At 47.0% G+C, this 26,166-nt stretch overlaps 2 protein-coding genes across 3 annotated transcripts in view; one reads left to right on the top strand and one right to left on the bottom strand.

Moving 5' to 3' along the window:
* Positions 1-10,483, bottom strand: part of zbtb4 (zinc finger and BTB domain containing 4) — a 41,285-nt gene extending 30,802 nt beyond the window's left edge. For both annotated transcript variants that reach the window (XM_088990884.1, XM_088990885.1), the window contains exons 1-2: positions 7,658-10,483; positions 3,387-3,444 (exon numbers count right to left, since the gene is read on the bottom strand). The gene's annotated coding sequence lies outside the window, so the exon portion shown is untranslated. The remainder of the gene's footprint in view (positions 1-3,386; positions 3,445-7,657) is intronic.
* Positions 10,484-10,975: 492 nt separating this feature from the next.
* On the top strand, positions 10,976-26,100 carry polr2a (RNA polymerase II subunit A). Its single transcript, XM_088990875.1, has 28 exons — positions 10,976-11,318; positions 11,870-12,002; positions 12,081-12,217; positions 12,285-12,458; positions 12,756-13,037; positions 14,425-14,586; positions 14,670-14,890; positions 14,978-15,110; positions 15,186-15,310; positions 16,339-16,549; positions 16,656-16,865; positions 16,934-17,102; positions 18,401-18,495; positions 18,586-18,789; positions 18,867-19,089; positions 19,706-19,889; positions 19,955-20,126; positions 20,198-20,303; positions 20,380-20,585; positions 21,212-21,475; positions 21,562-21,769; positions 21,833-21,933; positions 22,000-22,287; positions 22,355-22,558; positions 22,711-22,897; positions 22,972-23,085; positions 23,283-23,432; positions 23,518-26,100. Exons 1-28 carry the CDS (start codon positions 11,232-11,234, stop codon positions 24,666-24,668), a joined length of 5,901 nt encoding a protein of 1,966 aa, XP_088847001.1. The 5' UTR covers positions 10,976-11,231; the 3' UTR covers positions 24,669-26,100.
* Positions 26,101-26,166: the final 66 nt, after the last annotated feature.

Raw genomic sequence — 26,166 nt, 5'->3', positions numbered from 1 at the left:
TTTTTTCCCCAACCATAATGTAGGTACGCTACAGTGAGCTATATTCCACCGCGATTGTTTCTGTCCATTGAACCGAGCGTACTCCGTACTCGCAGTCGTATATCATTGCATTTTTGTGAAGTACGTCATCATTTTTCGTGGGATTTTCCAAGCTACGCATCTTATAATGACGTATGTTACACGTTTGCCTCCATGCTGGTTCTTGAAATTTCCGAATAACGACGAGAAACAGGGGGAAAATGATTGAGGTTTACGCTCTTTTTGCTAACACTACAGTTTATAAAGGTAAAATGTATTTTAATAACTCATAGAAGTGGTAGAGTATATATATTTTTCCATAACTGCCAGGTTTCAAGCAAAAAGAAGCATTAGCATATATATTTCTAGAGCTCGCAATTTTCTTTCCTAGTCTTCAGTGACAGCCATTTTTGATTTCTGACGAAAATCAGCCTGCATTCGATCGTTGATATTTGCTCATTTATATTTTGAATCTTTTCTTGTGTGTTCTGTTCATGTTTATAATTTCAAAAGCTTTCCAATGGTACCTTACTCGTTAAGATCTGCCAACAAAATTAAAAAAGTTATGATAGTTTAAACTGTAATAAAGAACTCGGTCACAGATTTTCATTGTTTTAACTATGTAATTTAGGCAGAAAATGCCCTCATATTTCAAAAATTAAAAATTACATTATTTCCTTATTATTTGTCATAGAACAATAATCTATACATCATTTGAAAGCTATTTAAATGCACTTTAATATGGTATTAGAAAATGTGTGATGAATTATTATTGAACATTTTTGTCACATCCCTACATAAAATCAAGTTTGTTTGTTGTCACTTTTATTGTGAAATAAACATCTTCCGGGCAACTCGTAGGGATTAACCAAAATAAGAAGGTTATCACATTGGCCTTCTCACATTCAAATCATCCGTCTAGCGGTCAATTTTTTTGCACCAGATTAGAACTCGAGGCCTTCTCCGCCGCAATAAAGGCAAACGAGTGATTGGTGTGCTTTTTTTGGAGCCTGTCGTCTTGCCGATCAAAGCCAACCGTTTCCGGGCCAGTCGTGAGCGATTTGAGCCAGTTTCGCCAAAAGCCTCATTTCCAAATGACGCATCGAGTCAATACGCTTTCCCTCCTGAGTGCAGGCGTCGTCAAAGCGACCAACGCCGAAATGTCGTTCACACCGCCTCCTCAACCTAGGGAGGAAAACAGGACGAGCGCGCCCTCCAGCTGATTTAGGCTCTTTTGGCGAATGGGCGGGGCCAAACTTGGGAAAGGACCGAAAGTCAGTGCTCTCTTCGAGAGGCTTTTCCGAGGCCCGGCCGGTTGTATTTGCGGCCTCCACGCCACAAAAAAAAAACAAATAAAATGCAAGGGTACCAAAGGCATCGACAGACAGACTGTGTGCCGTGCAAGGTCATTGTTTGTTTTTGCTCATTTAACTGCTTGAGCGCTAATCATCCATCCAAAACGACACGTTTCATTACGAACGCGCCACCCTGATAATCCACTTGACAATGCACCAGCTGAAAAACGTCATTTTGACACGTTCTCGGGTGACGTTTTCACTCAACTAAGTGCGCTTCAGACCTGGGAAAAAGATGGCGGCAGCCAGCTTAAAAACATTCGCCTCCGGGCAATTCGTCCGAATGTTCTTGCAGTGGAGGGCCGAGACCGTTGGGTGGCAGCAATGTTCCACCGGGCCGGTTTGCCAACTCACGTCAACCGGACTGAAGAAGATCCGTGGACGCCAGACAGTGAGGCGCAGTCGTTGGGTTTTAATACAACACAATAGGGTTGAGTGAAGTTGTAATTATTTCATGACTATTATTATTATTATTATTATTATTATTATTTCCTTTTGGCTTTTCTCTTCAAGGGGTCGCGACATCGAATCAGTGTCCTCCATCTTCAGAGGTTTGATTCGCATGTTTGTTTTGGCCAAGATTTTATGTCGGATGCCCTTCCTGACACAACCCTCTGTATTTATCCGGGCTTGGGACCGGCACAAAAGGACTTATGTTCCTTTGTGGCTACAGAACAAGCAACTCGCTCAGTAAAAGGCTCCCAAATACAAAATTGTCATCGGCACAGCAACATTCAAAAAAACAAAATTATACTCACCATTTGATGACAATGCTCTGATCTTACAGTGAAATAGGCATCTCTTTCCCTACATTACATCACCAACAGAACTTCAAAGTCCTTTAAGATGCTTTATATTCCAGTGTGTGTGTGTGTATATATATATATATATATATATATATATATATAGATAGATAGATAGATAGATAGATAGATAGATAGATAGATAGATAGATAGATAGATAGATAGATAGATAGATAGATAGATAGATAGATAGATAGATAGATAGATAGATAGATAGATAGATAGATAGATAGATAGATAGATAGATAGATAGAGTGGGGGTGGCCATTTTGCATATATATTGCAGTGTCTGAAACTCATGTCAAAAAGTTGAAACACAATAAAACATTATTGCAAAGTATTAAGGATTGATAATCAGAATATATAACAGAACAACACTTTAAAATGTACCTACCACAAATGCTCCCTAGCTTAATTGATGGTAAATATCCCTTGTTGGTGATTTTGCTCCTGTTGTCGTTTGTCCATACACTGTTCATCATGTTGCACAATGCAATGTTTGTGTTGCGTCGTCTGCTACAAGCCACGTGAACTCCTCTTTCCACGATGCTTTTAATGTACGTTTATGTTTTGTAGTGTCATAAATTTTGTTAGCTTCTTTTGAATCTTTCTTCTGGGACTGAGGTTTTGGCTTGATTCCTAACCATTTATCCATTTTTCTTGTGTTCTCTGTGCGTCTACTCGAGAGGAAACCATAACTACAATGTGGCCCGCGGCAAAAAATGACTTTGACACCCCTGCTTTAGAATGTTTCATCCCCTTCACATATCATATACAGAACGCACAACAAATGGATGAAGAACTAGTTTTCAAATGTGAAGTCAATAATGACTGTTATTGTGATTTACATGGGACAGTTTGATATTTTGGATCGGGCTTTAGCAAGCATCCCAGCATTTGACATGTTTCATTTGCTTTCGTGTGCCGAATAAAATGATGTGGCGGGCCAGATTTGGCCCTCGGGCCTTGAATTTGACACCTGTGCACTACACGATGACCCACGGTTGTAATCCACCAGCTATTAAAACTATTGCTCGAGCAGCGCTCCCTAAAGGCCACCGGATGGAGTCAAAGTCTGACATGAAGCTCTTCAACTGACTTCAACTTTACACCTTGGCACCACGACCACACAAGACGCTTCCAGTCAATGATGGTTCGAAATTGGTGCAACAATGAAGGGTATGGACCATTCAAAATGCAAATGCTCACCTTTTGCGGCATCACTTGAGGGATTTGCATGTCAGTTGCTGCGGATATTGGGCCTCCCCTGCAAAAACAGCACAAGAAGCCTCGGATTAGATGCAAAGGCCGCCTCGGGATTGTTGACGACTTCCACTCCATCTCAAACGCCGCATGCAGAAAATACAATCAGTCGACGTTAAACCGCTGGTTATGCAAGCGCAGGAAATGGAACTCAAGAGACCAAGACGGGATCGAGCCTGTGCACGAGACTGGGAAGGATCGGTGGAAAATAAAGTCGGGGGAGGGGAGGAACAGGGGATGGCCGGCTGCGTTTTTTCCATTGCCTCAATCAAATTAATTAGCTCCATCTCCAGGCAGCTACTCGGGCAACGAGAAGCGATGAGGCAGGGCGCCAGAGGAGAGGGTGGCGGCAGCGTTGCTCAGCAAGGGGCAAACTGTGCGCCGTATTTGCATCGTTCAGCAGGGCAGGCCGCGAAGCAAAGGGCTGTGTTGGGGGCGGGGGTGTTAGTGTGGAAGTGTGCTGCGATACGCGTGCAGCTTCGTGAGGAAGTGGCTGCGTGCACTTCTTGTTACGAGACGGCCTGTACTTTGGAGGGTTTTGTTTTGCTTTGCGTGCACTTCAGAGCCCTCTGGAACAATGACAACAACAAGCGTCATGAACTAAAACAGTGGTTGTGACTCTCAACATCAGGAGGAGCAACTTAAAGGACAACCGACACCATTTTTTTGTTTCCTAACTGACATCAGAAAAACCTTTTATGGCATCTAAAATATACCCAAAACATGCAGTATGATATTTTTAGTCAAATGCAAAACACCAATAAAAATGACTAAAAGTGTCCAAAAACCACTTCAAATTGAACCCAGAAGTGGCCAGTTTCAGAAGGTCCCGCCCCCGAGTTCGTGACGTCACGCCAAGACGTCTTGCATTGCTGGAGAATCAAAACAATGGCTTCAGATTATAAGAATATGCTTTCTTGTTACACATCCAGTTATGAATATGATTCAAATACTTCTGAAGAGGAAAGCATACATGTTTGCAATCGATTCAAGAAGTACTTGCGTATCAATTCGAGCCGTCAGGACTGCAATGTAGCGTCCCAGAAAATGCACAAGATGGCCACCGAGCTGTTGTGAGGAATGAATAAGCCCGTTTCCACAAGCTAATAAATTCCTCACATGGAGCTTGGACGGCCTCTTCTGGCACAACACGAGGTCTTCAGACCAAACAAGCATTGACGTGCTGGAAGGACTGCTACAATGTGTCTTTTTTCGGTCAGGGGCGTTCCTTCAGTAACGTCACGTACGGACTCGTCACCAACTCAAAAACAAGACTTCCGGAATATTCAGCACGAGTCTTAAAATGTAAAATATAGCTATATGCGCTCAGTAGAAGTCATTTGAAGCCATTTTACAAATTATGCACGCAACTTGTCCGAAGGCATCGGTTGTCCTTTCAATATACAGTAAAGTCTCGTTATATCGATATCGGATATATCGATAGTCCCGGTTATATCGATACTATTTCTATGCACGCACGGAGAAAATTACATGCAAACAGGGTCGGATATATCGATAAGTCCCGGTTATATCGATATTTTTTCGGACTCCCTTGAATATCGATATAACGAGACTTTACTGTATTTGACTCTCAAAATGCCACCGAAACAACCCAAAAAAGTGTTGGTTCAAAAAGAAAAGATTGTGACTGTTACCCACTGTAAAACTATGTACAGCTTGAACTGGGACTCGACAAAGACGAACTACAATATTTGGGAGAATAAAACCGCAATATACATAGATAGCGAGCTAAGATATAAATAGTTAGCAACCTAACTGGCTCACAAGCTCGCTCGCTATCCAGCTAGCTCTATAGCTATCTAATATAATAATAATCTTCAAAATAATAATAATTATTATTATTATGGAGTCCAAGATGGCGCCCGAGTAGGCAGCTGTCAGCAAGTGCTCTGATTAGCCTTGCTTTTTTGATGTTTTTGTGTTTTCTTTTGTCACTTTGTGTTGTTTGTGCATCCTGTGGAACGGATACAGATTGTTTTTCAGCATTTTTTACCATGACATTCATCAAGGAGGAGACTGTGCTGAGCGGTTGCGCCTTTTCGGCAGCATGGATATGCCAGTACTGTTTTTGAATGGGAGGAATGTCAGTGCCATTCGACTGTCATCGCTGGACAGCTCTGGGGCCATTGTGCTTTTTTGCGCCTGTAATGGGCAGCATTGTCACAGCCTCGCTATGTTCAGCGGAAAGGTCGGTGCTGTTGGACAGTCTGCGGTTGGATGGATGCATGGCATGAGTAGCCCGCAATGAGAAGGAGAGTCAGCCCAGAGCACCGATGCGTATGTGGAACTGTCGCAGCTTAGAATTGAAGCGGATTTATGTGGGACAGGAGATGTGAGACAATCTCTTTTCGTCAATGGATGCTACAGCTGCGTGTTTGCTTTCAACATTTAGCTTGTAGTCGACGTGCACATTCCACCATGATGTCCCTGATCCACTGGTGAAGAGAGGCTTGAACTCTCCTCTTCGTGGAACAAATGAATGACTCTCTGTGTCTTTGTGTTGTCATTTTATTTGTTATGTAGTTTTTTTTTGTTTGTTACTTTGACTTCAAGACGGCGCCGCAAGAGTGGCTGCCTATCCAGCAGCTCCTGTATTTTGTTTTTCTACTTTCATTCCTTTCATAACTTTTCTGCTGTGAAATGTAAATTTCTCCACTGCGAGAATAATAAAGGCAAATCCAATCCAATCCAATAATAATACATTTCATTTCTAAACGCCTTTCGAAACTCCCATGGTCACTTTACAGTCACAGGATAAGTTTTTCTGTGGGTGAGCAGCGGCAGCCACACGCGCCAGAGAGAGATATGTCGGCAAGTGCTCTCATAAGCCTTGCCCTTTTTTGTTTTCTTTTGTCACTGTGCTGTTGTGCGTCATGTGGACCAGATGCTGATTGTTTTTCAGCATTTTTGGCCATGACATTCATCAAGGAAGAGACTGTGCTGAGCGGTTGCGCCTTTTCAGCAGGACGAATATGCCAGCACTGTTTGTGATTCGCTGGACACCTCTGGGACGATTGTGCTTTTTTTGCACCTGTAATTGGCAGCATTGTCACAGCCTCGCTATGTTCAGCGGAAAGGTCGGTGCTGTTGGACAGTCTGCGGTTGGATGGATGCATGGCATGAGTAGCCCGCAATGAGAAGGAGAGTCAGCCCAGAGCACCGATCCGTATGTGGAACTTTCGTGGCTTGGAGTTGAAGCGGATTTATTTGGGACAGGAGATCTGTTTTTGTCAATGGATGCTACAACTTCATGTTTGCTTTCAAACCTTAGCTTGCAACAGACGTGCACATTCCATCACGATGTCTCTGATCCACTGGTGAAAAGGAGGCTTTCATCCTCCTATTTCATCGACAACTGCTTCATGTAGTAAAGTGTTTGTCTTGTACTCAAACATCATACAGTACACGGGGAAAGTCATGAAGATTGCATAACTGTCCATGTTTTATGTTCCTTTTTATTATTTTGCTTTGTGTTGACTATTATGTAAAGCGCTGTTACATCCGCAGCTGTTGTGAAAGCGCTACATAAATTCGGATGTACAGCATTGTATGTCTGCAAACACTCACATTAATGGAGTGAGTTTGTGTTACTTCCGGGTTAGTGAACACTGGCGCGAATGGCTGCTGCTGCTGCTCACCCGCAGAAAAAACAATTCTTATCCCGTGACTGTAAAGTGTCCTTGAAAGTTTTGAAAGGCGCGTAGAAATAAAATATTGTAGCCATTGAGGAAGGAGCACGCACGACTGAATGTAGACACGTGTTTATTCCAACGGCTAACAAGTGGATCTGACTCAAACATAGAAAATAGACAGGGGGAGCTGCAATTGGACAAGAACCCTGAAAAGTTAACATGCGTCATCATGATTATTCTCGGGAACAGTGGAGAACCAAAAACAACGAAAAGTGGATTGAGCTGGATGAATTGCGACGCGTTGGTTTTTCAGCACGGCGTCACCCTTCCAGGATTCATTTCTCTCTGGCCCAATTCGATGCTTCAAAGGTCATCCTTCAGCGACAACAGCGCCCCCTCGGGACGCGCGCGATTTATTAGTATTCCGATTGGGAAACATCAAGAACACGAGCCCGGTTACACAATTGCGCACGTCACGCCGACGACCGGCGCTAATGCAGGGTGACGCACACCAAACGAGCGACACGGCGTCGTCTCCACGCGGGGCGTGTGCGTTCGACGTACCCTTGGTTGAGGAGATCGAGGATGCGGCGTTATCCACGCGTCGGCGCCCAGCGGCAACCCGGTTGGATTCGAGCGGAACTTTATCGTCACAAGACATTCGCTCAGGCGCCTTTTACTTCCAATGTCCGCTTTGGTTGCGGCGACCATATCGGCACGGCAGAGGGCGCAACTGTGCACATTAAGCGCCGCCCATTTTTTTTGCCTTCGTCTTTCAAATTGCGCAACAGCCGTCGGTTGCCGTCAAGTTGCGTCTGGTTTTTGAGGCTGCTTGCTGGCGTATGGTAGGTAAGGAAGCAAGAGTAGGAAGGTAAGGATGACCCAAGGATGATATGAAAAGGGTAAAGGAATACCATTCAGGAGACCAAGTATGACCAATCTGCAGACTTGTAAATCTCACATCTGAATGGATGATGTTCAACAATCTTGGCGTGACGTCTACCCTTGATAGCTGATCTCACCATGCCGCACCTGCCATGATGAAAGCAAAAAGCAGCCAATATGTACCCTTTCACCTATATTCCCAAACCACTGCAGAAGAAAAGCGAAAACAACACATGATGCTAGTTCAAGTGTCTTTATTGAAACAGAAAGTGAGGAATACTTTTTTGACATTAACAAGGTTCAATGCACATTGTCAAAACATTCACAACCGACTTTTAGCCAAGTAACAAGGCAGCAAGATGGATTCTCATAGTCATATATGTCAACGTGGATTGAGCACATAGAAAGTTAATAAACATTCTGGTCCAAAAACACTCACAAGGTTGAAATCAACTGTTTCAGGAAGAGTAGAATATATGGCTTGACATCAGGAGTTCAACTGAGCTATGGTTTGAAAGCTTAACCCTTAAGGCCGATTCTGGAACAGGAACTGGGGCGGGGGGTGCGCAATTTTAAACCTCAACCTCTTGACTGGAAACTGAAACTCTGCTTGAAACGCCACTCCTGACACCCTCCTCTGACATCCTACACTGAAGACTAACCCTTTCTTGAAATAATGATTTGAGTTTAGGCCCAAGACCCGAATGGTGTTTCAAATTGAATGTGTACTACTTTGGAACTCAAACACTCAATTGACCTAGGAATAAACAATGGTTTCTTTTCAGTGCTTTGCATCATTGTTCAGTATGCAGGATGTACGTACATACAAGCCTAAACCAACACATTGAATGAAAATTTGAGTTACATACCTGGACATATTAAATTATGAATTTAAACAGGATACATGTGTCAAAGTGTGGTCCTCCAGGACCAGTGTCATGTTTCGTTTCCACATCTTGCTGCTGCAACGCACCTGATTAAAATCGGGATTATCAGACGGTTATAGACCTTGGTGATGATCTGGTCATTTAGATCTGGTCTGGTGTGTTGCTGCAAGGAGTGATGGAAACCTGGCAAGACACTGGCTCTCGACACCAATGGACTTATGCTTAGCAGCCTTCCTCTTGAGCTTTAGTATTGGGGGGGGGGGGGGGGGGGTTACGAAATGTGATAAAATGGAGACTATACATTAGATGAACTGAAAACACCCTTACCTACCTTTGGCCAGCCGCGTGTGTTTAGCAAAGCCTGCATATCGCTAAAGAGCAAATCTGGCTACAGCAGACAAATGTGCAATAACAATAGTCTGCTAGCAAAATGGCTTCTGAAATCGACGGTGAATAGGCGCCCCAATAAAAGAGGCTCGACAGCGTTATCATTGGACATATTCTCAAAATATCCGTGAAATAAACCACGGGAATTTATCAGTGCGTATCTTCCGAACTGGGATATGAACGTCGACGTTATCCTTTTGGTTTCATCTTCCCCATCACCCCACTCCGTCGTGAAACTCCGCCATGTTGTAGCCACAGCTAAACTACAAGTCAACTCTCGTCGAATTGGCCAAAGCTCCGTCGTTCTATAACAACGACGACATTACAAAACGTCGTGCTTTACACGCGTTGTAACAACTGGAGTCAAACAAAGGCTGTGAGAATATAAAGCGAATCCAGTCGCAAGAACAGTAATGACGACGATGAAAACGTGAAGCGGCGCGAAGCGAACAGTGGGGAGGAAAGCTAAGCCAACGACGGAACAACGAGAATTATCGACGAAAGGGGGAAAGTGTTCTAACTAAAAGACCAAAATATGATAACGACAGATCGCGTGAGGTTCACGCATACCCCCAAAAATATAATCGAATTGAGATTAAGACTGTCAACAGCGTTTGGGGTATCCGATTCGGATAATTACATTTTAATACGATACTCACACGTTGTAGAATAATTTTGTCGAACTACTATAAAATAGGAGATGAAGAAGAGACGCGATGGCGGTTAAGTTCGTCTCTTCGGGTCCAGGCACTTTTTTAGAACATAAGGCCGCGACCAAGTCAATCGTATTAAATGGTTAAACTTGTATAAAAACAAGTCCGGTGCAGTCTTGGGTACAATTACTAGAATGAGTACGATTTGAACATGAGCGATCAAAATATAGCCACAGAACAACAATTAGCAAAGACCAGATGCTTCACCGGATTTTCCTACTCAGCATGCCGCTTCTCCGACGCGGCGCCGGCCTTTCGCATTCGGGCGACTCCGAGGCTTTCGACCAGGTCCCGTGGATCCCAAAGTGCAGATGGTGGAGATCCCAAACTTCGACTTTGGTCAGGAAAATCAAAAAGAAATAGTCCAACGTGCGGTGTTTTGTTGTAACAATACACTGTGATTCGACAATAAGTGCCTGTTTAATCACACGATTGACAGGGCCTCAAGCGTCGGCTCCTTCCTTAGCAGCCAGGCTCACCCACAGCGAAGCGAAGCGGAGAACACTTTTTTTTCTCACTTTTTTTTTCTCCCTTTTTTGCTTTGAGGGAATAAATCCACATCGGCCGACATCGGCAAACATCGGAAATAGGCGGGTCTTGTTAAATTTGTGACGAGAAAGCCCAAATATCCACCGTGGTTGGACAATAATTTCTTCCGACTTGACGTTGCGAAGAAAACGCACCAATCGGATGATGCCCGTTGACCATTCGCACATTCCAGCGTTTGTCAACGTAGGCCTGCGTAATCGGTCGAGAGCTGGCCTATACGATTGTGTTTTGAGCAATCTAAGGCCCGCCTTTTTTATGATTGGCTCTGAAAATAAACAGTCGTTTTCATTGGCTTGCGAAAAGAGAAAATAAATTATTCTAGGCGCTGACAAGCTCGACCAATGAACCTTCTCTTCCAGCGAGGAAAGTCCCGCCCACCGGAATATCAGACCCTGCCTCGCTGACCGGGCATCCCCGTAGCAGCCACTCAGGCTATATAAGAGCTCGTTGGGCGCTCTACAGCTCAGAGGCGCTTAGAGCGCATCACGGTGCAGATCGGAAAAGGGGAAAGGCTACGCTAGCCGTCTCCTCTACCGACTAAAAAGGAAAAAAAGCACGTTTTCAGCGCGATTAGATAGGGCGACTGACAAGAGCGGTCACTGGGATACCGCCACCGGACACTCCCCGGTCGCCGTCGGTGGCCTACTCAGGACAGTGGCTGTTCCTGCTCACACAAAGCGACGTGTCGAGGAAGGACGCGTCTTTTGAATAGACAGGATGCACGGACCGCCCTCCGGCGACAGCGCATGCCCCTTGCGCACGATCAAGAGAGTTCAGTTCGGCATCATCAGCCCCGATGAGCTTGTAGGTTTTCTTACGGGGGAAACTGGGAATTTTGTATTTCCGCATTACCAAATCATGCACACGCCTTCCCCGATCTCGCGTCTTACGTTGTACTTTGACATTTGTGGCAAAAGCTCGAGTTGCAATGAACTACGATGCTAACCGTTAGCCTAGCCTAGCTCTCGAGCCCCCGGCTTCGGCTCGAGCTAACGAGCTAAGCACGTTCGAATAAGTTGACAAACTTGAAGCACATCACTCGGAGTCCGAACTATTCCCGTGCGTTCTCACCGTGGTTTCTTTTGTCACGAATGAACACGGCAGACCAGGTGCGGACTTCGATTTTGCCTTGGGAGGCTTGTGGTCACGAGTGGAGCAATTGCAATAATAATAAATAAAACTATATTTGAAAAAAAAAACAGTCGTGCATTTTTTTACCCTGACCCTCAAATTGCCAAACCATTTCACGAGAAACTACAGCATGTTACTTAGTTGGCCAAATGGTGGGTGGAAATGAGGCGCTGGTCAAAATTCATAGATAACTTGGCACTGATTCCACGTGTTGTGTCTTTTAGAAACGAATGTCGGTCACCGAAGGGGGTATCAAGTACCCCGAAACGACAGAAGGTGGTCGTCCAAAACTGGGCGGCCTTATGGACCCGAGACAAGGGGTCATCGAGCGAAGTGGAAGATGTCAGACGTGTGCAGGTACTCTTATCGTCACGGCGTCGTAGCAGCATTGGTGAGGGCGCAGACGCTGACATTTTTGCCTTTGCTCTTTCCCAGGCAACATGACCGAATGCCCGGGACACTTTGGCCACATTGAACTGGCAAAGCCCGTCTTTCACGTGGGCTTCATTTCCAAGATCATGAAGGTCATGCGTTGCGTTTGCTTCTTTTGCTCCAAGCTACTCGTGGATGCGGTAAGCTTTTGACGCACGCCTCTAGTGGGTATCTGTCCGATTTGGAAATCAACCGTTCTCTCTCCAGAACAATCCCAAGATCAAAGACATCCTCGGCAAGTCCAAAGGGCAACCCAGGAAGCGCTTGACGCACGTCTACGAGCTGTGCAAAGGCAAAAATATCTGTGAAGGAGGCGAGGAGATGGACAACAAATTTGGGATGGAGCAGCAGGACACCGAGGAAGACATCACCAAGGAGAAGGTACATGAGTTTATTCACTTTACATATGTTACTACCTCACTTTACATAAGTCACTACCTCACTTGACATACGACACTACCTCACTTTACATTCAGAAATTACATGTATTGTCTGTTGTCAATTGTCTGTCTTTTTTAGCAACATTATAAGTGCCTTGCACGCCGGGTCCGAGAGGACATTAATTTAATCTGTGCTGTATGTCATGCATATTAGCATATTTGACAATAAAGCTGACTTTGACTTCAAAAAAAGAAGGAAAAAAATGGAAATGCAAAGCGAAATGCATCTCGGTCACAGGGCCACGGTGGCTGCGGGCGCTACCAGCCTTGCATAAGACGCTCCGGCCTGGAGCTGTACGCCGAGTGGAAGCACGTGAACGAGGACTCGCAGGAGAAGAAGATTCTCCTGAGCCCCGAGCGTGTGCACGAGATCTTCAAGCGCATCTCGGACGAGGAGGACATCATCCTGGGCATGGACCCCAAGTTTTCCCGACCCGAATGGATGATCGTCACCGTGCTGCCCGTGCCGCCGCTCGCCGTCAGGCCGGCTGTCGTCATGCAGGGCTCCGCTCGCAACCAGGTGAGCCCTTGCCCCGCAAAATTGTTTTAATGACCAATGGAAGTTCCATTCGAATATGTTGCCCTGCAAAAGGAAACACAGCCCAACGATTAAATCGGCAGATTGATCGGTTATCGCAAGGGTGTCAAAGTCATTTTTTTGCGGCGGGCAACAATGTAGTTGTATGAATTTGGGGAAGCCATCAAGTTCACACATTACACACAGAGCGCACAACAAATGAATGAATACTGTCAAACATGGGTTTCTAGCATAATCCGTTGCAGAAACATATTTGAAAACCAAAACACAATAATACATTTCATTTATAAGCGCCTTTCAAAACTCTCAAGGTCACTTTACAGTATAATCAATATAATCAATTGAGCTGTTTTTAATCGATATTGAACAATACGAACATGTCGAGTCATAATGAAATGCTACGCAAGGATAATTTCTGATTTGCGGAGATCTCAGCCTAACACGTTTGCTTTATAATAAAAATAAAATCAATCAATCAAAGGTAATGACTGTTATTATGGTTAATAATAATAATACATTTCATTTACAAGCGCCTTTCAAAACTCAAGGATACTTTACATCGGACAGTTTGAAAATTTGTTTTGGACTTTAGCAAAAATGTCTGAAGTTTGATTTGCTTTTGCGGACCGAATAAAATACAGTAAAGTCTCGATATATCGATAGTCCCGGTTATATCGATACTATTTCTATGCACGCACGGAGAAAATTACATGCAAACAGGGTCGGATATATCGATAGTCCCGGTTATATCGATATTTTTTCGGACTCCCTTGAATATCGATATAACAAGACTTTACTGTAATGTGGCTGGCCAGATTTGGCCCTCCGGCCTTGACTTTGACACCTGTGATGTCTGGGATTAGCCTATAATAGAAAGAGAGCTAGCTAGCTCGCTTGATAAATGAGCATGGAATTTCTCAAGTTTGGTTTGCTTTTGCAGACCGAATCAAATTATGTGGCGGGCCAGATTTGACCCTCAGGGCTCGACTTTGACACCTGTGGATTATCGTAACTGGACTGTGCCCAAATCCACCTCCTTTGCATCGTTCCTAATAAAGCGGCAGTGAAATGAGCTCCGCTCCACACTTTTTATAATAATAATCTAATGCATTTCATTTATAATCGCCTTTGAAAACTCTCACGGTCACTTTACAGTCACAAGATATGTTTTTTTTTGTGGGTGCGCAGCGCGAGCCACACGGGCCAGCGTTCACTCAGCCCGGAAATAACTCAAATAGAAAGAAAGCTAGCTAGCTAATAGATAGCTATCGAGATAGTTAGCTAAGTATATAATAGATTGCTAATAGATGGCTAGCGAGCTATATTGCTAACAGATAACTAAAAGATGCTAAATTTTTGGACCCTCCAGGACGACCTGACCCACAAGCTGGCCGACATTGTCAAAATCAACAACCAGCTGAGGCGAAACGAGCAAAGTGGCGCGGCTGCCCACGTCATCGCAGAAGACGTCAAGTTGCTCCAGTTCCATGTGGCCACCATGGTGGACAACGAGCTCCCCGGCCTGCCCAGAGTAAGTTTGAAACCTTCTCGGTTTGGATTTTGTGATTCTTTTGGCAAACGGCAGATGGCACATGTAACTTTTTTCTCTCCCAGGCGATGCAAAAGTCCGGCCGTCCTCTCAAATCGATCAAACAGCGCCTTAAGGGCAAGGAAGGTCGAGTCCGAGGCAACCTGATGGGCAAGCGTGTGGACTTCTCAGCACGAACCGTCATCACGCCCGATCCCAATCTCCAAATCGACCAAGTGGGCGTCCCCCGATCCATCGCCGCCAATATGACCTTCCCGGAAATCGTCACGCCCTTTAACAATGACAGGTAGGGGACGTCCCCCCCACCCCGCCCCTTCCCGGCTCGAATGTGTGGCGGCTAAATGGTTTGACTTTGCTTCCGACCTGCGGGCAGGCTGCAAGAGCTCGTGCGACGAGGCAACAGCCAGTACCCCGGAGCTAAATACATCATCCGTGATAACGGCGACAGGATTGACCTGCGATTTCACCCCAAACCCAGCGACCTTCATTTGCAGATTGGCTACAAGGTGATCGTCGACGGATCCCCGTGACCCCCCCCCCAACTCTAACAATATCTAACCCCCAGCGCCTTCTGCTTTTAGGTGGAGAGACACATGTGTGACGGTGACATTATCATCTTTAACAGGCAGCCTACCCTGCATAAAATGTCCATGATGGGTCACAGGGTTCGAATTCTGCCCTGGTCCACCTTTCGGCTCAACCTGAGGTATGGCTCACAGACATGCCCATTTGCTCTTTCCGAGGGCGGGAGGATGCCAAAAATCCCAACTCGGCTCTAAAAAAAGCTACTTAGTCATCATGAGGTGTGGGGATGGACCATCACTTGAGCTATCTGCTTATCTAGCTGGCTATCTGGCTGGCTACCTAGCTAGCTATCTTACTCGCTGGCTAGCTAGCTATTTGCTATATATAGCTAGCAAGTGAGCTCCACAAATAACCTGGACAAGCCATCTGTACAATTTGGACAGAAAAGACTAGCAAGGGAACCAGCCATTAATGAAGTTTCGAGTGTGTCTGCCTGCATCTGTTGCCGTTGCAATATCACAACTTCTAAGATGTACAACCCGGAGCACAATTGATGAGGAACTAGGTAAAATTATTGCAGAGAAAGCACGGCAACTTCACTTGGATATTATCAAATGTATGTATATGTATGTATACGTATGTGCTTCTGGCTAGAGTGAACGCTGGCGAGAATGGCTGCTGCTGCTGCTGCTCACCCGTACAACAAAATTGAAAAGTGACTGTAAAGTGTCCCTGAGAGTTTTGAAAGGCGCTTATAAATGAAATTTATTATTATTAGCTAGCTAGCTATCTATTAGTTATCTATTAGCGAGCTAGCTAGCTACATTTCTATCTATTTGAGTTACTTCCGGGTTGAGTGTACGCCGGCGCTGCTCACCCACAGAAAAACTGATCCTGTGACTGTAAAGTGACCCTGAGAGTTTTGAAAGGCGCTTAGAAATGAAATGTATTATTATTATTATCATAATTATTGTTATTTCCAGAGCAATTGAACACAAGCGACGCTGCCGCCTCTACAGCACTGGTGTCAAAGTCGATGCCCGGGGGCCAAACCTGGGCCACCACATCATTTTATTCGGCCCGCAAAAGCAAATCAAACTTGATAAATTCCATGCTCATTGATCGGGCTAGCTAACGAGCTGAACAGTTTGATGTTGACCATGGGTATTTTAAAACTCAGCGACTCAAGAGTGGGTCTTCTCCCGGCAGCGTCACCACGCCCTACAACGCCGATTTTGATGGCGACGAAATGAACCTTCACCTGCCGCAATCCCTGGAGACCCGAGCCGAGATCCAAGAGCTGGCCATGGTCCCCCGAATGATTGTCACCCCCCAGTCCAACAGGCCTGTCATGGGCATCGTGCAGGACACGCTGACGGCCGTGCGCAAATTCACCAAGAGGGACGTCTTCTTAGAGCGGGTGGGTGCGCGATGGTCGCAGGTGGACCCCCCCCCCCCCCCCCCCACGGTCGCTTGAGCTCTGGACTTAACATCACCCCTCCTGTCCGTCTTCTCCTTGCCCGCAGGGCGAGGTCATGAACCTCCTAATGTTCCTGTCCACCTGGGACGGGAAGGTGCCCCAGCCGGCCATCCTCAAGCCACGCCCCCTGTGGACCGGCAAGCAGATCTTCAGCTTGATCATCCCGGGACACATCAACGTCATCCGCACGCACAGCACGCATCCCGACGACGAAGACAGCGGTCCTTACAAGCACATCTCGCCCGGCGACACCAAGGTATCGGGCGTCGTCCTTTGCTGCCTCCGGCGCCGTCTGGTTCCGCCTCTTGACTCTTTGGCTTTCAGGTGATCGTGGAAAACGGCGAGTTGATCATGGGCATCCTGTGTAAAAAATCTCTGGGGACGTCGGCCGGTTCCTTGGTCCACATTTCCTACTTGGAGATGGGCCATGACGTCACCCGACTCTTCTACTCCAACATACAGACGGTGGTCAACAACTGGCTGCTCATTGAAGGTGAGACCGCAGTCACTCTCGCATCTTGCCGGCCATCTAGAGGCTTAATTAGGAACCGCAAATTAGTATATTTGAGTATATTATTTTTTATAGTATATTATTTTTATTTTATAGTATATTTTTTTTTGCGATGGGGTATTATTCTGAAAAAAAGTCACAAGTTTCAAATTCGCAAATTGCTAGATTTAAAGTCACAAATTTGCTCGATTTAAAGTCACACATTTGCTAGATTTAAATGTTTAAAAAAAACTTTCGGAGTTTGAGATACATCATTGGGTCGTGCGGTGGGTTGGCAGGCTAATGCTTTTGCTTCGCTGCCTTCAAGTCTTGGCACAGTATCACAATATTGTGATTTCTATCCGGAGTTTGAAGAGGCGGTGTCGTGAACCCGGTCGCGGCCAAAAGTATTGACATTTTATATGTAGATAGGCCATGAAAACCTTATCAAATAAATGAATTGCGCCATAACTGCAACTCCACAAGTACCCACTTCTGTTCTGCAAATGATCTCATCTCACAAGGCTGCTAACGCTAACCCACCGCACGACCCAATGATTTGGGACTTTTTTTCTCAGAATAATACCCCATCTCTAAAACAATATATATTTCAACCATAATTAGACCCCCAATTTTCTAATACGGCAATTTTCTAAATTTTTGACATTTTTCTAAAATGTCAATTTTCTACACTTTAATTTTTTTTCTAAAATGTGAACATTTTGTAAACTAGCGATTTTCTACATGTTAAAAAATTCTTAAAATGGTGATTTTATAATTTTTTTGAACTTTTTCTCAATTACAAAAAATATCTAAAACTGCTTTTTTCTAAACTTTTTGAAACATTTCTAAATTGCCAATTTTATACATTTGAAACCTTTTCTAAAATGGTGACAATCAGCAAAAGAATAATTACTTATGTTCAACTGTGACAAAAAAATGTTAACAAATGGAAGTTGAGTGAATATTCAACTTTGAATTTTCAATGTCAATTCAATTGTGATCTGCAGGTTTCAAATGAACCAAATCGCATGCTTATGATAGCTTAAAATTAAAATGCAAATGTGACACAAAGAATAGCTTGCTGAAATGTATTTCAATGAATAGTGGTTATATGTAAAGAATGTCCGCTATGTTTGCCCCCCCCTAGATTTTTAACGCACCATATTAAATATATTTTTAAAAAGCTAAAACTGATACTAAGTTAAAATTAAGCATAAAAAAGCTGAGGCTAATAAAACTCTGAACATCAATTTAAATAAATAGACCAAAAAGCGAATTCTAATGGAATTCTCCCATAGGTCATTCCATCGGCATTGGGGACTCCATTGCTGACGCCAAGACTTACCTGGACATCCAGAACACCATCAAGAAAGCCAAACAGGATGTGATAGAGGTAAGTCCGAGGCCTGGGAGGGCCCGCTGGGGGAACCGTCAGCCGCCAGGCCTTGAAACCCCCCCCCCCCCCTCCCGTTGCCGTCGGCAGGTCATCGAGAAGGCCCACAACAACGAATTGGAGCCCACCCCCGGCAACACGCTGAGGCAGACCTTTGAGAACCAGGTCAACCGGATCCTCAACGACGCCCGCGACAAGACGGGCTCGTCGGCCCAAAAGTCCCTCTCTGAATACAACAATTTCAAGTCCATGGTGGTGGCCGGGTCCAAGGGCTCTAAGATTAACATCTCGCAGGTAGCGAAGGGGGGTCGTTGAGCGACGACCGTCTCAGAGTCCGTCCTGCAAACTCAATCCCTACTGGCCCCCTTCAGGTTATCGCGGTAGTGGGCCAGCAGAATGTGGAAGGCAAACGAATCCCGTTCGGTTTCAAACACCGCACGCTGCCCCACTTCATCAAGGACGATTACGGCCCCGAGAGCCGAGGCTTTGTGGAGAACTCCTACCTGGCCGGCCTGACCCCCACCGAGTTCTTCTTCCACGCCATGGGGGGTCGTGAGGGTCTGATCGACACGGCCGTCAAGACCGCAGAGACGGGTAAAAAAAATAAACAAGTTGCTTTATAATAATAATAATAATAATACATTTGATTTAAAGTGCCTTTCAAAGCTCTCAAGAACACTTTACAGTCACAGACAAGCATAGCTACAATAATAAATAAAATACACTTCTAAATGGAAACTAGATAGAGCTACACGGAAAATGCTATTTTAAATAGGTGGCTTTTGAGATGGGATTTGAAGGCGAGAAGAGAATCGATGTCACGAATGTTGGGAGGAAGTGAGTTCCACAGTTTGGGGGCAGAGCAGCTGAAAGCTCTGTCCCCCATCGTGCTGAGACGGGCGGGGGGGGCACACAGAGGTGGAGGGAAAAAGTATCTGAGGGGACGAGAGGGAATAGAAATTTGAAGAAGGTCAGCTCGGTATGGGGAGGCAAGGTTATGGATAGCTTTAAATGTTTAAAGAAGAATTTGAAATATAATAATAATAATTTAGCAAGGATCTCTATTTCACAAGTTTGGTTTGCTCTCGCGGAACAAATAAAATGATGTGGTGGGCCAGAGAGGATCTGAGGGAATAGAAATTTGAAGAAGGTTAGATAGGTATGGAGGGGCGTTTCTCTAGTTGATGACGTTCTCGCTGCGCCCTTCCAGGCTACATCCAGCGGCGTCTGATCAAGTCCATGGAATCTGTGATGGTCAAGTACGACGGCACGGTGCGCAATTCCATCAACCAGGTGGTGCAGCTGCGCTACGGCGAAGACGGCCTGGCGGGGGAGAACGTCGAGTTCCAAAACATGGCCACCCTCAAGCCATCCAACAAAGCCTTCGAGAAGAAGTACGTCTTGTATCAGCTTGGCGCCGTGACACGCCACTCACGCGTTGTCTCGCCCGTCTGTCCAGGTTCAAGTTCGACTGTAGCAACGAGCGGGCGCTGAGGCGAACACTGCAGGAGGACGTCGTCAAGGATGTGATGACCAATGCCCACGTGCAAGGCACACTGGAGCGCGAGTTTGACAAGATGAAGGAGGACCGGGAGAACCTCCGAACTATTTTCCCCACCGGCGACAGCAAGGTGCGCCCGCGCCGCGCCGGCCCCAATCCGGCTCGCTCGCTTAATTAACCCCTGACACCCCCCGCCAACAGGTGGTGCTGCCGTGCAACTTGGCCCGAATGATTTGGAACGCCCAAAAGATCTTCCGCATCAGCACCCGGACTCCGACCGACCTCAATCCGATTCGGGTCGTTGAAGGTTCGTGAAGCAACTGTTAGCATCCGCCGAAGTCAAAGCTTCACGGCAAATCGCGCCCCTGTCCGCCCTCCCTCAGGTGTCGAGGAGCTGAGCAAGAAGTTGGTGATTGTGAACGGCGAAGACCGCCTGAGCAGGCAAGCCCAAGAGAACGCCACGCTTCTCTTCAACATCCACTTGCGCTCCACCCTCTGCTCCAAGCGCATGACCGAAGAGTTCCGCCTCACCACCGAGGCTTTCGATTGGCTGCTGGGGGAGATTGAGACCAAGTTCAACCACTCTGTGGTGAGTTTACTGGACTGGGGGGGGGGGGTGGCATAATTATTAAACATTATGGATATTTCATGACGCTTGGTTTTTATTTAGCTTTGAGGTTATGGTGTTTTGTTTATTTATTGAAATTAGTCTTCAGAACAGGTTTAGTTTTTATTAGTTTTCACCTTTTCATGCTAATGTTACTTTTGTATTAGTTTAAGCTTTTAAGAAAAATGTTTACCGTATTTTACGGACTATAAGGTGCACTGCATTGTAAAGCGCAGGGATGGGTTTTGAAAAAAAAATACATGCTTTTAGGTGCGCCTTATAGTGTGTAAAATAGGGTACTTCGCCCCCCCCCCCAAAGAAAAACAAATTGATGTAATTTGTATGTGTTTTTTTTTTTATTATATTTGAAAAAGATTTTCAAAATATGCATCCACAAAGCAAATAGACCACTGGTGTTCAAGTCAAGGCCCGGGGGCCACGTCTGGGACACCACATCATTTTATTCGGCCCACAAAAGCAAATCAAACTTGGGAAATTCCATGATGCTTGCAGAAGTCCGAACCCAAATTTCAAATTGTCACATGTCAACCACAATAACATTGACTTCAGATGGAAGAACTCGTTTTTTTCAAATTTGCCCTCACCAGGCCCATCCGGGTGAAATGGTTGGTGCTCTGGCCGCTCAATCTCTGGGAGAACCGGCCACCCAGATGACCCTGAACACCTTCCACTACGCCGGCGTGTCTGCCAAGAACGTGACGCTGGGCGTGCCTCGTCTTAAAGAGCTGATCAACATCTCCAAGAAGCCCAAAACGCCCTCGCTGACGGTCTTCTTGCTGGGCCAGGCAGCCCGGGATGCAGAGAGAGCCAAAGACATCCTCTGTCGCCTCGAGCACACCACTCTAAGAAAGGTTCAGGGAACCCGAAAATGACCCCTCCCCACTCCGTTGCCCTTCAAACACAGAACGAACCCTCACAAGCGATCGTCTGCTTTCAGGTGACGGCCAACACGGCAATCTACTATGACCCCAACCCTCAAAACACGGTGGTGTCCGAGGACCAGGAGTGGGTGAACGTCTACTACGAGATGCCGGATTTTGACGTGACCCGCATTTCGCCCTGGCTCCTGCGCATCGAGCTGGACCGCAAGCACATGACAGATCGCAAGCTGACCATGGAGCAGATTGCCGAGAAGATCAACGCAGGTGTGTTTGGACGGCGGCAAGGCCCACCGCAACCCCCCTTCCTACTAACGCCTCCTGCCGCAGGTTTTGGAGATGACCTGAACTGCATCTTCAACGACGACAACGCGGAGAAGCTTGTCCTGCGAATCCGGATCATGAAGAGCGACGAGAACAAGTTCCAAGAGGTGAGAAAAGACCCCCCCCCCCCTCACCCCACTCCACCTCCCACTCCAACGTTTTTGTCGTACCAGGACGAAGAGGTGGTGGACAAAATGGACGACGACGTCTTCCTGCGCTGCATCGAGTCCAACATGCTGACGGACATGACTCTGCAAGGCATCGAGCAGATCAGCAAGGTCTACATGCACCTGCCCCAGACGGACAACAAGAAGAAGATCATCATCACAGAGGACGGCGAGTTCAAGGCCCTGCAAGAGTGGATCCTGGAGACGGATGGCGTCAGCCTCATGAGAGTCCTGAGCGAGAAGGACGTGGATCCCGTCAGGACTACGTCCAACGACATTGTGGAGATCTTCACGGTAGACACCACCCCTCCCCCCTTTGATTCACGGGCAGGTTGAGGTTGATCTTCTCTCTCTCTTGTAGGTACTTGGAATCGAGGCAGTGCGCAAGGCCCTGGAGCGGGAGCTGTACCACGTCATCTCCTTCGACGGCTCCTACGTCAACTACCGCCACTTGGCCCTGCTGTGCGACACCATGACGTGCCGCGGCCACCTGATGGCCATCACTCGTCACGGTATCAACCGGCAGGACACGGGCCCCCTCATGAAGTGTTCCTTTGAGGAGACGGTAAGAGTGAACCCTTACTCCCTAACCCTCAACCCCTAACTCCTAAACACTTAAATGTAAATATTTTACTTTTACGGCTCTCAAAAATGTTCCCGAGCCCTGCTCTGAACCCCTAAATCTAACCCGCTGACCCCTCCCGCCGCTCGCCTCAGGTGGACGTCTTGATGGAGGCGTCGTCCCACGGAGAAAGCGACCCAATGAAAGGCGTGTCCGAGAACATCATGCTGGGCCAGCTCGCCCCCGCCGGCACGGGCTGCTTCGACCTGCTACTTGACGCCGAAAAGTGCAAGTACGGCATGGAGATCCCCACCAACATCCCGGGCATTAGCGTGGCCGGACGTAAGTGGAGTTCGACTCTTTGACAGGATTTCATTTGCGGCGTATTTTTTCTAATTGCTCTTTTTGACTTGTAGCCACCGGAATGTTCTTTGGCTCCGTCCCGAGTCCCATGAGCGGCCGGTCCCCCGCCATGACCCCGTGGAACACCGGCGCCACCCCGGCCCACGGCGCCTGGTCCCCCAGTGTTGGTGAGTAGCCGCCTCCGTGGGGGGGTTGTTATTCCTACAACTCTTCGAACTACCCTCAAGTGGGAAACTGCAACTGCAACCAACCTTTTTTTATGGGCGTTTGGTGGGGGGTCTCCAAGACGCGCAACGCATACACTTCACCTCATCTCGTCACCTCTGCCTGAGTGTAAATTTGTGATCTTGCCTTCCTCCTGCAGGGAGCGGGATGACGCCCGGAGCAGCCGGCTTCTCCCCAAGCGCGGCCTCGGACGCCAGTGGCTTCTCTCCGGGTTATTCCCCGGCTTGGTCGCCCACTCCCGGGTCCCCTGGGTCGCCCGGGCCGGCCAGCCCGTACATCCCTTCTCCGGGTGAGTGAAACCCCTGCTGGTGGTGAAAGAAATGGGCTGAGGAATCAGGGTGATTTTTTTTTTTTTTTTTTTTTTTTCTTTCCAGGTGGTGCCATGTCGCCCAACTACTCGCCGACGTCACCCGCCTACGAGCCCCGCTCGCCCGGCGGCTACACCCCCCAGAGCCCGGGCTACTCCCCCACGTCGCCTTCCTATTCCCCGACGTCGCCCTCTTACTCCCCCACCAGCCCCAATTACAGCCCCACTTCCCCTTCCTACTCACCCACCTCCCCCTCCTACTCGCCCACGTCGCCCTCCTACTCGCCCACATCGCCATCCTACTCCCCGACATCCCCCTCCTATTCGCCCACCTCGCCGTCTTACTCGCCGACGTCTCCCTCCTACTCGCCGACGTCTCCCTCCTACTCGCCCACTTCGCCCAGCTACAGCCCAACGTCGCCAAGCTACTCCCCCACCTCTCCTTCTTACTCGCCCACCTCCCCTTCTTATTCCCCAACTTCCCCGTCCTATTCCCCCACCTCGCCGTCCTACTCCCCCACCTCTCCCTCCTACTCTCCAACGAGCCCCAGCTACAGCCCCACGTCGCCCAACTACACGCCCACCTCGCCCAGCTACTCCCCGACCTCCCCTTCCTACTCTCCGACCTCTCCCTCCTACTCTCCGACCTCCCCCAACTACACACCGACCAGCCCCAACTACTCTCCCACCTCCCCCTCGTACTCTCCTACCTCACCGTCCTACTCGCCATCCAGTCCGCGTTACACCCCGCAGTCGCCCACCTACACCCCCAGCTCGCCCTCGTACAGCCCCAGCTCCCCCTCCTACTCCCCTACCTCGCCCAAATACACCCCGACTTCACCCTCGTACAGTCCCAGCTCCCCAGAGTACACCCCCACCTCACCTAAGTACTCCCCGACCTCGCCCAAATACTCCCCGACCTCGCCCAAGTACTCCCCGACCTCGCCGACTTATTCTCCCACCACACCCAAATACAGCCCAACCTCTCCCACCTACTCCCCGACCTCCCCGACTTACACGCCCACCAGCCCCAAATACTCACCCACATCGCCCACGTATTCGCCGACGTCGCCCAAATACTCGCCCACCTCGCCCACCTACTCTCCGACCAGTCCCAAAGGCTCCACCTACAGCCCCACCTCGCCCGGATACAGTCCCACCTCGCCCACCTACAGCCCGGCCATCAGCCCCGACGACAGCGACGAGGAGAACAACTGATGGGGGTGCGCAGAAGAAGCGGGTGAGAGTGGACGGAAGAAGAAGCGGGTGAGAGTGGATGGCGTCGCAACATTTTCTCTTGCCGTTGGCTTCCCCAAACTATTACTGGAAAGAAAAACTGCTCAACCTGAAGGTGGCGGTTTCTGGTTTTTTTTTGTTTTTTTTAATGCCACCCCTACCAGGCAAAACAAGGAAAAGAACACCCGTTTCTTTTTTTCTTTCAACTTTCCAAATCATTGCATTCAGCCTCTGAAGTGTTACGGACGTCAAGCTGTTCCGGAAAGGCAAACGGGATGCCAAAAGCCTTTTCAGACAGAACAAGGATCATTTGCTCCGGCGATGAATGGAGGAACGGTTCAACTTACCCTAAAGCGCCACCCCCTTTGCACCCCGCATTTTAACGTTTTTTTTTTTTTTTTAATTTCTGTTTTTGTTAGGGAGCAATAGCATCTCACTGTCCATCATGTGTCCAGCCTCCCCGCTTTGTCCGCCTCACCCCAAAGACTGAATGATTTCTTAAAACCCCACCAGCACCTTCCCACTCTGGTAGCTTTTTGCATCAAAGGCAAAAAAAAAAAAGTTCGTTGAGCTTGGAATTATTTTTTGTGTGTCTTTTAATTTTGACCTGATGAAGAAATGGGCGGTGCTTTTGGGCATCATTTGCATGGGAGAGGGGGGAGGGAGGCTAGTTAACATGTTAATCAACTGTTAGGTTGAAATATTTCCTGATCTTACTGATGTTTGCCCAGTTTTTGTCTGACTCATGACTATTCCATTTATTTAATGAAAGATGGTTAAACTACTATTCCGTGTTAATATTTTGTCTTTTAGCTTTTTTTCCCTGCTTATTTTGGCCACTTGACTGGATAAGGATGCAAACACTCGAATTTTCCAACGTTGTGACACGACGTGGTCGCCAATGGTCCCCCTACTCGTGTTGATCGAGCAGCTTCAAAGTGACTGTTTTTTTCCAGATAGTGTTTCCTTCATTTAACAAGGTTAACTTTCTCACTTTTTCCCGATCTTCAGACACTTTTTTTCTTGGCGGTGTCCGGAGTAATCTGGAAGTCTACTCTGAATCCTGAAAAGAAGAAATGGAAGCGGTGAAGGTGGCTTCCTCTTTGCAAAAAAAATGTATAGAAAGGATGCCACCTCCTAGCTTTTTTGTAATGAAGAATGTTTTTGTTCTTTTTTTTTCCTCCTCTTGATAAACTCGTGCGTCCACTGAACTTGCCTTGTCGGAGGCACTGTCCAGTCTGTTGAGCAACATTAGCTTTGTACGAATGAGCATCCGAGGGCAAGACAGGGTTTCATGCAGAGGAATTAAAAAAAAAAAACGTCAATGTGCCGCTCTATTAGAAATTATTTCACAATCTCGTGTCATTCTCTGTTATGTTTTTGACTTGGGGAAAAATAAATACGTTTTACAATACATGTATTTGTTTTTGTTTTTAATGTACTGAATGGAACGCTTGTCAATATTTTATTTGCTTCTGTC

The sequence above is a fragment of the Hippocampus bargibanti genome, linkage group LG02 (genome assembly GCF_051943395.1).
Source record: "Hippocampus bargibanti isolate YZ-2025 linkage group LG02, ASM5194339v1, whole genome shotgun sequence".
Taxonomy (NCBI): Eukaryota; Metazoa; Chordata; class Actinopteri; order Syngnathiformes; family Syngnathidae; genus Hippocampus; species Hippocampus bargibanti.
Note: the sequence above shows the minus strand (reverse complement) of the source record. Positions and strands in the feature narration are given on the sequence as shown.

Coding starts and splice junctions, on each gene's coding strand:
- polr2a (XM_088990875.1), top strand. CDS start 11,232: ATGCACGGACCGCCCTCCGGCGACAGCGCATGCCCCTTGCGCACGATC. Junction 20,304..20,379: donor TCCGATTCGGGTCGTTGAAG/GTTCGTGAAGCA, acceptor GCCCTCCCTCAG/GTGTCGAGGAGCTGAGCAAG. Junction 22,898..22,971: donor GGGCATTAGCGTGGCCGGAC/GTAAGTGGAGTT, acceptor TTTGACTTGTAG/CCACCGGAATGTTCTTTGGC.